Raw genomic sequence first — 14,794 nt, 5'->3', positions numbered from 1 at the left:
AGACATGTACATTGAAACCCTGAAGTGGAAGGACTGCATGGAAAACAGCCTTTTTAAGAAGCTGAGGTTTTGTAAGTACAGATGCTGAGATGGGAATGTAACAAAGACTCTGTGTTGTGGCGTTGCACATCAGAGCCAAAAATCCCCCTAAGGGGCACATCTCTAGTACCATGTCTAGCAGATTATGCATGCAACTCTAGTCGCCAGTAATGAGTTGTGTGGCTAATCTGTCATGCACAGCACTGCAGCACTCCCACTTCCCCCAGAGGACTGGGCTGAGCCTATGAGGCACTTTGCTTCCCCTCCAGGTGCTGAGCACCGTTAGAGCCTCTCCTGGCTCGTGGGACAGGAAAGCATTGTGTTCAACCCGGCTGCCCAGCCAGAAAAAGAAAATCATAGATAAGAAATAAACTTCATCTTCGACAACAGCTCCAGCCACAACAGGCAGGGCTGTTAGACCATAGGATGGTTAATATTCATAGGGGGTTACTTATCTACATTGATATACCCTGAATTAATGAGAAGCATTAGAAGTGGCTTTAATGGAGCACAGAAAAGCCTGTCCTTTGTTTTATTTTCTCACTGATTTTGTGACCCAAGTGTTTTCAATTTACAACCCAAATGCTTATTTACAAAACATTTGCAGCATGACAAAATCCTCATGAAATATGAAAACTCAAGTCACGCTCCAGCTCTGAGACCATTGCGCACACATTCTGTCACGCATCAGCTTTTGCTGTAATTGGAGCACAGGCTGGGTGGCTGGGCTATAGCTGTACTGGATCTGTGAGGCTAATGTGATTACCTGCTTGGTCAAAAAAACCCACCCTTTTTGCCCAAATAACCCACTTAACAAATAAGTAGATTAAAAAAAAGCTTTCTGAAATACCTGGTTTCATCAGAAATCTGAATTTCCCAGGGTGTTCCTCAGGTGAATTTTATCAGAAGCATAAGTCCGTAAAGGTGAATTATTAAATCAGCTTTAATACTGATGCTAAGATATGTATTAGATTTGATAATAATGGCAGTGATTTTACCATGTAATGACAGGACTTCAATAATAGACACTTTAAGAGAAAGGTAAATACTGGGAGATTTAGGATTTAAATCCCCATAGTTAGTTTCCTACAGATTCATAGTGCCTCAACCCATGTCTTCATGGTCCTTGTCAGGTACAGGCTCTTGGGCAAGTGGGGTTGGTCACAGACCAAGCCTGCTGTGCTCTTCTCTGTGTACTCAGGCTGTCTTTCATTTAGCCCCAGTAGCCAGAGCCTGGCTCTCCAGCACAAGGCTGGGAAGTGCTGTCAGCTTCATTTTCCCAGCTGCTGCCTAAAAGAGGAGCAGATTTTCCCAAGCCTGCAGCATAATAAGGGGTTTCGGTTATGTTTCTGTCAGCCTTGCAATAGTCTGGGGTTGGACTCCCACTAGCCTGGGTGTTGTACACATTTTAAAAGAACAATCCATGCCCCTAGCAACATACGTTTTTCCTATGTAGATGGAGGGATGCAGCAAACAAACAAGAGCATAAGGTGTCAATGAGCACAAAGCCATCAGCTGATGGAGGAGGAGGAGGAGGGGAGCCAGAGCTGTACAAGAGCTTCACAGCTGGAGAAGGTCACCTGGAGTGGTGGAGAATTGAGTTATTCTGAATAGAGGAAAGGTAAACCATGGAGCAGATGTCCTGAAGCATGGGGTGGGCACCAAGGGAGCACAAAGCCCAAAGCATCAGGCTCAGGTTCCACTGAAAATAGCAGCTCCTTCCTTACAAGAGCAGATGAGAACACCACTGACAAAGAGATGCCAATTAGTAAGAATGTCAGGAAGGATGGGGCAGGGTGTGTGGAGAATGATGTGTTTGCTCTCTTTCACTCACAATGACATGTTTTGAAAGCTGATTTGAAACAAACCCTGAGTGTTTTTAATGACGGATGGGACCCTTTATTCTTTTTTGGACAGGGTGATAGGAGAAAGGGATGGAATGTGTGATGTCTATTGATACGGCTCACGGGGAAGAGGCATCCAAGACCACTGGCCACACCAGGCATATTTTATCAGTGGGTTATTTGAATATTTACATTTTCAAGGAAGGATCTTCTTTGGTTCCTCCGCACACCAGAGACTTCTTGGCCAGTCTAAACAGTAAAGGTTTCTAATGTAAATAACTGCTCCACTGCCTTGTGTCATGCAGGAGGGTTAGGTTAGAGGTGGGAAGTCTCTCAAGAGGAGGAAAGAAGGTGTTCTGAAGAAAAGAAAGCCTGAAAACTGACCACAGAGGTGGGCACATCAGCTTTTCCCCCTCTGTCACCCTCCCCATTACCAAAAGCCTGTTGCACGTATACCTGAGCACATCCCACGGTTGGACACCAGGAATTCAGCATTTTATGTCACTTTATTAGTTTTGTGTGTTGTAGCAAGCTGAGCAGCAAGGGGAAGGCTGTCTTGGAGCATGTACATCCCTGGCATTACACAGCAGGTACCTGCTTCCCACCTGGCAGCAGGCAGTTTTGCCCGCAGTTATTTATGATGTTATCATTTTGAAGTTCCCCTCCTTTCTGAAGGGGGATCTTCTCTCCTCGCTCGGCAGGACCCAGCGCAGGATGGGACAGGTCTCTCGGCTCCCCGGTTTGCCTGTGCACTGATGGGGCTGCTGCTGGTTTTCCTTCTGTTTTTTAGGCTGTTTGTGGAAACCAGCTATGGTTTGAAACCAGCCACTTTCAGATGTCAGCCGTTGGGCTCAAGGATCTAAAGCTCTGTGACTCTGGTGCCTCTCTCATGCTCATTGTTGCAGGGCCGATAGCACTTGTAAAAGTTGTGATTCAGAAACTGTGCCTGTAATGAAACCAGATTGCAACCAACTGTCTTCACAGTAAACATGGGGCTTTTCTACCTGGGACCTTTCTGTGCTCCTACACTAGCAGGTCCAGAGCTGTCAGCAGCATTCTGGGGGCTTAGTGGAAACTCTGCATGGAGTGCTGCTGAAGAGCTTCAGAGAAATGAGAGATCTTAGCAACTTCAGTTAATGTGATGAATAGCTAATGAATGTCTTGAAACAGGCTGAAGGCTGGAATATCACACGTAAGTTTTTGCTTCTGATGTAACTTCCAAATAACCATATCAAAAGTAATGATGCGTTGTTGGGGAAAAACCCAACACAACAAAACTGAACTTTCTAGGGCAAACTTTACTTGAAGTGTGACTGGGGAAGATGATGCACATATATCTATCGCTATGTAAATAGATGAAATGGGGTTATCACTCATGGACGGCATCACTGGCACGAGTCTGTGTGACCTTCCTCCAGCGTTGTGCTGCCCCATGGCCAGGGCAGTGTGGATCTCTCCAAGCAGTGGTCAGTCTTGAGCTGCCAGCGGGAGCCTGGTGGGCTGTGCTCTCAGCTCCGCTCTTTCTGACCTTGTCCAGCCGCTCGGACAGGGTATCTTGGACACCGCAGTGATGGAGGCCCCTGGAGGCCCCCTGCCCTTTCGCTGCCCTGTGCTGTCCCTTCCCCGGGGCTCTCCCTGGGGCCGGGCCGGGTGCCCCTGCAGGGAGATGTCCTCCGGCCCGGCCGCCATCGGAGGGCAGGCCGGGCCCCCCGCCACACGGGGGCGGTGGCTCCCGCTCCCCTCACGGCCTGTCCCGCTGTAGCCCCCCGGGGGCGGGTCCTGCTGCCGGGCCCTGCCCCTCCCGCCCTGAGGCAGCGGGCAGGGCGCGGAGCCGCCGCCGAGAGAGGGGGGAGCCGCTGCCGCTTAACGGGGCGGAGCCGGCACCGGGGCATCCTCCCTCCCTCTCTCCCTCCAGCCCGCCCGGCGCGCCGGCCGGCATCGCCGCGGCGGGCAGCGCGGCGGAGGGTGCTGCCAGCGCCGGCAGGGAGCGGCGGAGCCGCGCCGCGGGGTGCGCGAAGATGCTGTCCTACAGCGTGCTGGACGCCAACGTGGTGGACGTGGAGAAGCGGAGGAACCCCTCGAAGCACTACGTGAGTGGCGCTGGGGCCCGGCAGAGCCCCCGTTCCGCCGCCGGGCGGGCTGCGGGGCGCGGCGCACGTGTGAGGGAGGCGGGCAGGGACGGGATGGAGACGGGCGCGGAGCCGTCCCCGACCGGACCTTGGCGAGGCACCCGCCGTGGTTGTAGCTCCCCAGCCCATTTGCCCCCGTGGGTGAGGCGGCCGCGGTGCTCCGGGCTGCCATAGAAATGCAGCTCTTTTTCCTTGTCCTTCTTCATCCCGTTGGGCGGTTGGGTTTCTGTGATGTTATTTTGAAGTTCCCCTCCCTTCCGAAGGGGGATCTTCCCTCCTTGCTCGGCAGGAGCCAGCGCAGGATGGGACAGGTCTCTCGGCTCCCCGGTTTGCCTCCGTCCTGGCCGTGGCTCTGCAGAGTGCCCGGTGGGGAGCGGAGCAAGGCTCTGCAGTTTGTGGGGTCAGTGAGCCGGGGGTGCTGAATGCTTCTTCCCTGGTTTTCTCCCATAAGTTACATGAAGGCAGATTTTGAGGGGGGAGCCGGTTTGCATGGGTATCAAGTCAGACTCAGCTTCTGGGATCTCTTTCATCTCTGTTTTGCCTTGCTCCTTTCACACCTTACTGCCAATAGCAGTAAGAGGATTCTTAACATCCTTCCCAGACTCCGGTATTGCAGAGTGTCATGTAGAAGTGTCTTTGCCTGCGGGAGTTCGCAGCATACGGTGGAGTAGCTTTTGCCTATCTGCATAAGTAGGGAGGGTATGTTTCGTTTCTGGGTTTTAGTTACACCAAATCCTTTAACTCTTTGCTCAAAATACAGTTTGCATTTTAATACGTGGAAGGCTGGATTTTGTGTTTAGGGACGGTAAATCATCTAGCTTTGGTAAGGTAAAGCCTGACAGGGTGTTGTGGCTGGTGCAGAATTGCTCTGAGTTTACCGTGTTTCCTGGCGTTGTGCGTCTGCCAGGTTTCTTCAGAGCCTGCTTGAAAGATAAGGCTGAAGACTGGATGTAAAGCTTTGCATTAGTACTTCGTATCACTGGGCTTTTTAGTCTGGAGTTTACACCATAACCCAGTTCAAGGCTAGAGGGCACTATGTTGCTGAGAGATGCTGATTTGTAGATGTAAAGCTGAAGCTTTCATCTCCCTTAGAATTAAGCATCTTGTGCCCGGCTCAGAGGAGTGGAAGTTTGAGGTCTCGTGTCCTCTCAGGCTGCCAGCAGGACCTGTGTGTTCAGTATATTTATTGCTCATTCACTGCTTCCAGGCTGCTTTAGCCTTTGCAAGCTGCTGATGTGAATTGCGGCTGACACCACCCCAGGCTGTTCTCTCACCTGAAAGGTGGCTGCAGTTCAGCGTCGGAGATACATCTGCCAAGCACAGAGATATACAAAAGAGCTGGTAGCGATACCTTTCTTATCACCAAAAGAAATTGACGTTGTTGATTTCTTATTTGTTGGAAATCAACTGGAAAATAAGGATTTAAATCTTGTATTTGCGGTTTTGAAAGGAAATATTTTCTGTGCTTGTGTGCAGAAATATATCTGTATTTCCTTGATGATGACTGTCATTGCGTTTTAATAACAGTAGCCTAAATTGTTCCAAGAAGCTCTCTTTAACATTTCTAGTGGAAAATCTACTTCTTCCTCTACACCCTTCTCTCCACAAACCTTTTCTAATACTGTCTTCTGCACAACAGGTCCATGTTCTTGTGTGTCCAGTTCTTAGCCAAAAAGATCATAAATTGGTGATTAGTATTGTGTCTGCCTTTTGTCCCACTCCATCTCTGGCTGTACAGTATTCGGCACAGTAGGGTCTTGGTTCACAAAGAATCATTGGAGTAATTCAGTTAAAAATGATAGTAATCCATGTCCTTGTGAATCTTTAGATGAGTGAATTAGCCCACAGGTCCAAAAGCCTTGGACACTTTTTGTTTGCTAGATTGCAGTTTGCAATGTGCTGCAGCCTTTGCCTTTCATCTGGCTGTGGTAGAGTAACTCACAGAGGGTGGACTTGTGCTGTCAAAGAATTTAATTCCCTGGGTCTGATCCACTGATCGTTGTTAGTTTGGTTCTGTGCTCTTCTTTAACATGAAACAAGCATTGTCTTCTGAAATGAAGGTAAACATGACTTGGGATTTAGTTCTCTCCATTGCTAGCAGATAGTTTAGGAGAGTGTAAAACCTAGTGCGCTCTGCCTTATGTGGCTCCATAATATCAGAAAGCCTTTCTACCTCCAGCATCCATAAGCCCCCTTCATGCCATGCCTCAAGGCCATGTAGCACATGCCTTGGCATCCGATTGATGATATGTTTCTCTGGTGGATGGTGACACAGGTATTGCAGGCATTTTAATGTGACTCCCTTTCCTTTTAATCGTGATTTTTCAAGGCAGTAGTGGAGCCTGGAGAAACGAAGGCAAGTCTTAGGTATTGTGGGCATGTGGAGAGGGCTAAATGTGAGCCAGCACATGAGCCCCTGCATTGCTTGGCCTAGATGCCAGGCATCATTCCCTGGAGCAGATGTATTTCATGATCTCAGCATAGCTTATGTGGCCTTGACTCAGGAAAGTAGAAGAAAGAAGATGGCTTTGCCTATCCTCTGCCATGATCCTGGTGTGTGAAACGTCTAAAGAGATTAATACCTCACTGGAAGATTTGTAGTGCTTTGCACATGGGAAGAGATTAAAATCTTGGATGCAGCACTATTTGATAGGAGCCCAGCCAGCTCTTTTCCCCATTCCCCTTGGAAATCACTACTAGGGAAGGAATCTGCACTGCCTCCCTCTGCATCGCTGTCAGCAACTGGACAGCACAAGGCCACCCAGTTGGCTGGGCACCCTGGATGGCAGCATGTGAAAGGATAAACAGAAAGTCGGATCCATAACCACATGCCTCTTATATGGGATATCAGTAATACAAGCTCCTGGTGCTCTTACAGCTTTTGACTTTCCAAATTAATTTCCTATTCTTTCTTCACACCGATGGTCTTTTAAAAATTGATTTATGTTTGATAATACTTAAAAAATGTTAAATCTCCTTGCTTTCCCCCCTTCCTTTTTCTTTTAACAAGAACAATGTCAGGAAGGTGAAGTCTGGGTTTGTTGGAAAGACCCTTGATGTAGCAGGGGTCATACACTGGCTGAGCAATGCTGTGGTGAAGCTGGGTGGATTAGGATGTTGCAGTTAATGGTTGAAGGTGTCAGTTAATCATTGTGAAGAGAAAAAGCTGGTAACAAAATCCAAATCCCTTTTCTGGCCCCTGCTAAGTTTTAAACAGTCTGAAAGTCTCTTCTCTAGGTTGTTGAAGTTTCATCTGTTTATGGGGTGGCTTCACTGGCTTTTAGTCTGAAATTGTGATTGACTGTTTTAGATATGAAATGATCCCAAACTAGAAATGCATTCTCTATTTAAAAAGCCCCACTGTTGATGCTTGCCTCCCTTAACCATCCATCAAGGAGCTAAAACAAGACATCCTCCCTTCTCCTCTCTGTTGCCAGCTTATCTTTAGGCAGATATCTTACCCTTTACCCAAATGCCTAACTCTTTTAGAAGCCCTGCAGGGAGCCTCTGCCTACCAGGTGTGCTTGATCCTGCTCTCAGGGAGGTGAGAGGAGATTAGCACCTTCATCTGTTCACAGCTTTGCAGGACCTGGCTGATGGCAGAAGTTCATTGGAAACCAAGTTAATGAGATCCCTCACCCTCTTCCCTGACCACTTGCTTTTCCGCAGGGGACTGAGTAGTTACTGATGTGCATTATCTCCCTAGGCATTTATATGCTTGAGGTAGTTTCTGAGGTCTCTAAGTGTGCCTGTGTTATCCCAAGGGCAGGGATGGATACATCGGTACAGATTTCCTCTTCCAGCACTTCTCTGCTCCTGTTGCAGGTAGGCTTTGTGTGGTTTTCAGCTTTGTATAGCATGGAGGGAAGTTAAAACACTCTTGTTTTACAAGTGGCTGCCCTATCTCTTTCCAGTTGGAGTGAGTGCATTGCTGATTTTAGTCATCTGAGACCACCGAATCATTTAGGTTGGGAAAGACCCTTAATATCATCAAGTCTGAGATGCCTGCATGCTGTTCCACTGCCTTCCCTGGGTAATTGTTTCCTAATGCCATCTCTGAATGTCTCAAGTTTGCTCTTGTAGGACTCTCTCTGCTGCATGGATATGGTTGCTAAGCTCCTTGGGGCACTGACATCATTGAACTGTAAGGGGCTGACTCCTGTGTTAGGTTTTAGCACTGCTCCCCAGAGCACCTGAGTGTGCTTGTCACAGGTGACCTGTTGAAAAACATCAGCACACTTTGAAGAAAAACCTTATACTGCTAGGGCCAAGCTCTGTTCCTTGCGTCTTACCTGCTCCTGCTTACTGCTTAGGTTCAAGAGTGACTCAGATGTTATCAGACATCTTCACGGCTTTGTTTCTATTTGCTGCAAGCTGCTGGATTTAAAAAGCCAACACTGACAAGGAGGGTCTGGACATGTCGTAGATTTAGTGACAAGGATCTTTGTTCCTATGTTGGTCCCTCATTGCTACCATGGGAGAAAGAGCTGGGTTCCCCCTGCTTGGATCATCAAATGGGTTGTCCACTGTGGCCCTGCCAGGGGATCTGAGTTGAGGAGCTCCATATGCCACTTGTGCTAGCAGTACCAGCAGCTCATGGGTAAGGACGGCTTAGCCTGGGTTTGTTTGACCCTGTTAGTTAGCAGAGCTGGAGCCTGTGAGCCAGATCTCTTCCAGAGTGGACAGGATGTGACATACTTGGAGTTCATATGGCTTGTGGCCTGTGGGTAGAGCTCAGTAAGGGACCTGATGTGGATCAGAAGGCAGTGTTAAATGGGCAGATGGAGTACCTATTTAGGTCTTATGAACCATTTTCTCTTCTCTCTTTTCCCCCATCAAGACACCCTGTGTGGCTTTCCTTCCAGGGGCCATGATCCAGCTTGGCTCACCAGTCTGCATTATTATTATTAATTATTATTATTGCTACTATTATCTTTGCCTGGGGTGCTGGGGAAGAGCCAGAAAATGAGCAGGCTGCTCTGTGACTTTGTCATTCCTCAAAACTGAACTTCCATACATTGGTAAGGGTTAGATGAAAGGTGGCTGTGATTCCCTCTGTGCAGAGCGGAGGAGAGCTCAGGAGGCAGCACACTGGGGTAAAACATTCCCTCTCCCTTGCAGTGGCTTTCTCTGTATGTAGACCACCATCCTGCTGGGGTAGATGTATGTCTTTAAGGTTAATTTTCACCCCTCTGCCTGTTCTAGATGCAAATCTTCTGCTTTTGCAGACTACCAACTTTTCATTGTTTTTAATGTCTGAAACATGTCAGGAGAAGTCCATATTTCTGAAACACCTGGAAGCTGTGCATAGACAGTTCTCCGCAGGTTGGTTCAGCCCTTTTTCCTACTCCCAAATGGCCAGAGGAGCAGGGGCAGCAGGAGGTATAGATCAGACCTTGCCAGTGCAAAGCTGCTGCACCCACTGGTACTCAGAGGACTTATCTCTTCCTTATCACTGTAACCAGTTCTTGATGGCAATGTTGCTTCTTGAAGTGAAATCCTCCCCTAAGGGCAGAGGTTTTAGTTTCCGTGTCCTGTTGGTTTTTTTTTACATTAAGGGCACCATTCTTTTCTGTGGCCAAAATAACATCCATTTTTTTTCTGTTCACTGCCTTGAGACATTCACTTTCTTCCTTTTCTCACCATCCACTTAGCCTTCCAGTGTCATACCTTTACCTGATTCTCTCTCTCAGAGGTCTTTCACATGTTCCCTTATCTTTCAGAAGTGCCCAAGAGAGACAGTCCTTTGAGCTTGTTCAGAGCAGGTTTTTAAAGTAGATCAGACACTTTAGACATCTACCTGCTTTCCATAATGCACTATCTGTCTCTTACTGCTCTGTAACTCAAGGCTTCTTCAGCAGGCAGCAGGGCAGCCCAGCACATTAAGAAGCATCTCAGTCCTTTCTTCCAACAGAGTTGTGGATTGGTTACATTAAGCCAAGAGTCAGTAGTATCTAAATGCAACAGTTTGCAAAGTAAATGGCTGTCCCCAGCCTTAGGAATAAATTAAACCCCAATAGAGCAAAGCAAGTTGTCCTGATCTGTTGTGGTCAGGGCAGAATGAAATAACGCAGGAGACTACATCCCGGCAGGCTGCCTACTGGCTCTTCTGGGGTTGAGCCTGCAGTGTGCTGGGAGGGCAGCCAAAAGAAAGCTCAAAGAAAAGCTTTTAGCAAGCCCGTGAGCTGGGGGCAACAGCTCAAAAAGCCTCCAAGTTCCATTTTAAAAGTGATGAAGATGCCGCTATTGATTTTCACCAGGACTTAGTTACCAGGGAGATGATGTCCTAAGAGGCAGCATAAATGCTTTCAGCCGCTGCATGCTGTGGGTGACCTCTGGCTTCATAAGAGCCCTGAGTAGGGTGGTGGGTGCTAGGGCCCACTAGTACAATACAGCTTGATGGATTGTACACACAATTACGCCAGCCTGAGTTAAAAGGAAGAGGAATGGAGAGACCAAATCACACCCTTTTCCCAAAAAGGGTGACTGGAGAGAAATGAACAGACATCCTAAGGAAGCAAGTGATGGAATAGGAAACGGAGCCCAGACTTCCTGCATCCCAGAGCAGCCCTTAGAGAGATGGGCAACTCAAAAGTATTGCCCTCCTCCTGTCCTTGTGAGGAAGGGAATATACCAGTACTCCCACTGGGGAGATGAGGCAAAGAGAGAGATTAAGTGGTTGGCCCGAGGCCACTCATGAAGCGTGTGGCAGCATTTTCTATTCTTTGCTTTGGCTTCTAAAGCAGTCTTGCAATTTATCTGATAAGCGTACACAGCCTGAAAAAATACTACTCTCGCATTCTGTCATTGTCTTCCTCAAATCCCATTTCCCATTATATGTGGATTAAACAGGAAGAGGGATTCAGTGTGACCCTACCTGCGGCAGGAGGTGACGTACAAGCTCTCTAATTTAGTCATTTGGGAGGAAACAGCTGGGCTTTCTAATGCGAGATGATTTTCTCTCTTTTTTGATCTTCCTTTTTCATGCCATATCCTCTTAATCTGTGCCTGCTCACGCAAAGGGAGCTGTTCCCCAGTAACCACAGAGAAGAGCAGGATCATTAGAGCGGGTTGACAGCTTCGTGCGTCAGCCCTATGGCATTGTGAAGCTGAATACTTTCTTGTAGCAAGACCTGACACCACCTCGCCTGGAGCGTGTTGTGTAAATATTACATGAAGAAGGCAGCGAGCTGCACAGTAATGTTCTGTTTGAAGCTGGTGGTGTCTGCTGCTTAATCAGGTAGCGTCAAAACCAAATACAGTCAAGTCAACGGAAAAAAAACCTCCCTGGGCCTTGTCTCACACCTCTAGACAGAAGCTTTATTGAAAGTTTTACTGAGAAGCTTGTAATTACTATGGGTTTAATGTAATGCATCTCCCTTTTTCTTTACTTTAAAAGCAAAAACATGTTCCCCATCATCTCTTTGTTATTCTCTTTTAGGCAGGGACATCATCACATTTGGAGTGGGGGAAAGCAAAAGGAAACGAGGTGGATTTCTTCACATGGAAAGACTTTAAAGTGGAACATCTTGCAACCTAGTTAGACTCTTCCCACTTTAGCTTACTTGTTCTTTGAACCACCTTCTAGGTGAACATATAAAACAACCTAATCAGTCTTTCAAACATTTCAAATGTGAATTCAGTATGTGTCAGTAATATGGTGTGCTCATTGCATGTGTTTATAAACATGGGAGTTTCTGTAAATGCATAAGAGCCTTTGTTACAAAGCAAGGATGCTTTTGGACTAAAATATGTGCAAACAGACTTGAAAGATGGTCTCTGCACTGGGCTGTAAAGACAAGCCATGGCACATGCATACAGGCGGGGGGGACGGTGAGACAGTATCAACTAGCTGTGCAGTTAGTTGTCTCAACATAACCCAGACTATTGTCTAGTGGTTATTTAGGCATCGTTGTGAAAAAGGATGATCTCATAACACTTTAAATTGCTCTGGGGTGAAGGTAGAGCAGAGACAGATTTTATTTCTTGTAGCACCTGTAAGTTCTTGGAAGTGCTGGTATTAACTGATGCTCTTGTGCTTAGGATGACCTTTGTGACAATTATAAAGATTCTCTTCTTGATTGTGTTGAGCTGTTGATTTCAGCAAAGCTACTTGTCGCAGTTTTTATAAGAGGAGCTCAACATGTAGGTAAGTAACTAAGTCCTTACACTGGGAGCATTCTACTTTTGTGTGCAGAATACACATCCCCAAATCTGTGTTTTCATCAGAACTTCACATACTGCACTAGTACGCTGCAGTATATTCTTAATTGGTCTTCATAGTGACTGACTACACTAGCACAGGACCTGGATGTACCATAGCTTCACAATATACTGCTATGTAGTAACATTCGTTACAATTCAGCTTCTTTTTCTTTTTTTTTTTTGGCATGGTAGACTCTTGGGTGAAATAGAAGGTTTGTAGAATGTAAATGTCCATAAATATGTGTGTGTGATCTCATACATACTGTGCTTTAAACCCATGTTTCAAACACACATGCCTATATATGTTGCTAGCACTGTCTTTCTGACCAGTAGGCTATGTTCTATTTTTCCTATAACCACATTGGCTAAACACAGTGGTGCACTAGGCTCCTGTACTCTCAACAGTCAGCAGCATGATTTTGTAGGTTTGATGCAAAGTTGTTTGCAAGGAAAACATCCTTATCTATGTTCACAGGGAGAAACATGCCAAAACTCTCGTAACCATAGCTGTGTTTAGACAAGAGTTTCACACTGCCATGCTATCTACTTTACAGAAGTCTTCTGTAGCTGCCCCTGAGATACTGGAAGCCTGGTTCTCCATTGTCCAGGGTATGCTTATAAATGCAAACTTTAAGGCATACAGTTCATAAATCATCCAGAAATGCTTGATCTAATGTCCAGTGCAGTACACACAAGACATAGTGTGGCATGTTAGAAGAGCTTGTGTGTCCTCTTTACTGGCAGTGTGGCTTTGGCTCGCTTGTTTAACCTTTCAGGGTCTCTGTGTGCTCTGCTGCAAAGCCAACAGGATTTACTCACCTTTTATAAACTGTAAAGACGTGAGCGTTACCTAAGGGCTGGCTGCTAGGATACGCTTTGAAACCTCCACGTTTGGGTCATGTTCCTCTACCAGGAGGTCCACCCCTGGGAGCAGCACTTGCCTAATGGCAAGGTCATTGTGTTATCTGGAAATGAGAGTCAGACTGTCGCTTCCCTAATAGTGTTCAGCAAACTGTTACTGTTACTAGTACCAGTACTACATGGTAATGAATGGGATGGTATAAAAGCTACATTCCCCTCTGAGGAAATGTACATTTAGGATGCCAGCCGTGCTTGCCAGCTGGGAGCCTATTCCTCTAGAGCATTCCTTCCCATCTTGGAGCCCCAGCACCTGTGGAGCTATTTGAGGTGCAGCATGGAGAAGGGAGCAAGTCCCTCAGCAGCAGGCTGCTAGATGCTGCTGTCTGATCTCTCTCTGGTATCTCTGTATTCCCTGTCAGGAAAGCTCACCAGCAGAGGTGAAATATTCTTGCCAGGCATTCTTGTATCCTTGGGGGTGATGCAACAGGAGCATCTGAATTACCATTTTCCGAACTCTGTGATGATCAGATTGTTTTAATGGCTCCCATTCAATGAGGTTTTCCTACTGCTTGGTTCAGACTGTTGTATTATTATTTACAGATTAACCCATATGCTATGGGTAGAAGGTTATTCCTGATTTTCCGCTCTCTGGCAGATGCAAGCCCAGAGTAGACCCCTGTAGCTCCAAGCAAAATACTCTGAGAGTCAGTTTTAAATGTCTTTCCATTCCCTGCCCTGCAGGTGCTTTGCTGCGCCATCTCTGAGCTCAGTTTATGTCCTTTGCTTGAAAATATGGCAAACTGACAGCTGCCTCATCTCAAGCAGCCTGAGTTGAGGGTTATTCATGGGTAGATGCTCCAAGAGGCCACTGAGTGCTGGGTCTTCAGCAGCAGCAGGGCAGCTGGCACAGCCCCTGCTAGTGCATAGTGGAAGGCCTGCAGTTTCCCAGGGCTGTCACTCCAGCGACTTTCTCCAGCATTAAAATCACTTAGAATCTGAAAACAAACAAACAAGGATATGTGAAGTACTGTCCTGGAAGAAAGCCACGAAGGGCAGATTTAAGTGCATCTCCCTCCTCCCATCTCCCAGGCATGTCACAGGAAGAAGGACTGGAGTTCAATGTTTTCCTAAGTTGGATTAGAACAGGCTCTGGAGCTGGCTTCTGGGACAGGGCAGAGGAAAAGCAGGAGTGGGAGGGTCGTTCTATCTGTGTGTGTGTGGGTGGGTGGGGGTATGTGTTAGGTATTAGGCAAAGCTGCCATAATCCTTGAACCAGCACTGGTGGTAATATCTCTTTTTATTAACACAAGGGCTGCTTATTCTCTGTTCATAACAAGAGATCAGAGCTGTTGGCTGAAGTAGAGAAGAATAAAAGGTGACACATTCTAGAGGAACATCCATGCTGGTTTTCCATGTACCAAGGGGTAGCAATCTTGTATCCTCTGTATTTTACAAGCCCTGGACATCCTTAACAAGTTCCTTCCTTTCCCTGAATCCAGAGAAATTTTCCTTTAATGCTTCAGCAAAAGGCATTTTATAAAGACAACAGATGATATTGTACTCAAAGGGAATCCAGTGCAGCAGCCAGCTTCTGAAATACTCTCACTTGAGGCATACGGAGGAGTCTGCTGCCTGTTATTGCTCAAGAACAGATTTTCTGTTTCATCTTTTGCTGCTGTCTTTGTAACAGTGTCTGTCAGAAATCTGGACTGGGTT

The 14,794-nt window shown here is 46.9% G+C and overlaps 1 protein-coding gene across 3 annotated transcripts in view; it reads left to right on the top strand.

Moving 5' to 3' along the window:
• The first annotated feature begins 3,809 nt into the window (after positions 1–3,809).
• Positions 3,810–14,794, top strand: part of SH3PXD2A (SH3 and PX domains 2A) — a 257,343-nt gene continuing 246,358 nt past the window's right edge. For all 3 annotated transcript variants that reach the window (XM_061372608.1, XM_061372609.1, XM_061372607.1), the window contains exon 1: positions 3,810–3,973. In XM_061372608.1, coding sequence (XP_061228592.1) covers positions 3,902–3,973 — 72 coding nt within the window. In that variant the 5' untranslated portion in view covers positions 3,810–3,901. The remainder of the gene's footprint in view (positions 3,974–14,794) is intronic.

The sequence above is a fragment of the Neopsephotus bourkii genome, unplaced genomic scaffold (genome assembly GCF_033783945.1).
Source record: "Neopsephotus bourkii isolate Nb327-2 ecotype Australia unplaced genomic scaffold, CSIRO-AGI_Nbou_v1 NB_1615, whole genome shotgun sequence".
NCBI lineage: Eukaryota > Metazoa > Chordata > Aves > Psittaciformes > Psittacidae > Neopsephotus > Neopsephotus bourkii.
This window is presented reverse-complemented; position numbering and strand designations above follow the sequence as displayed.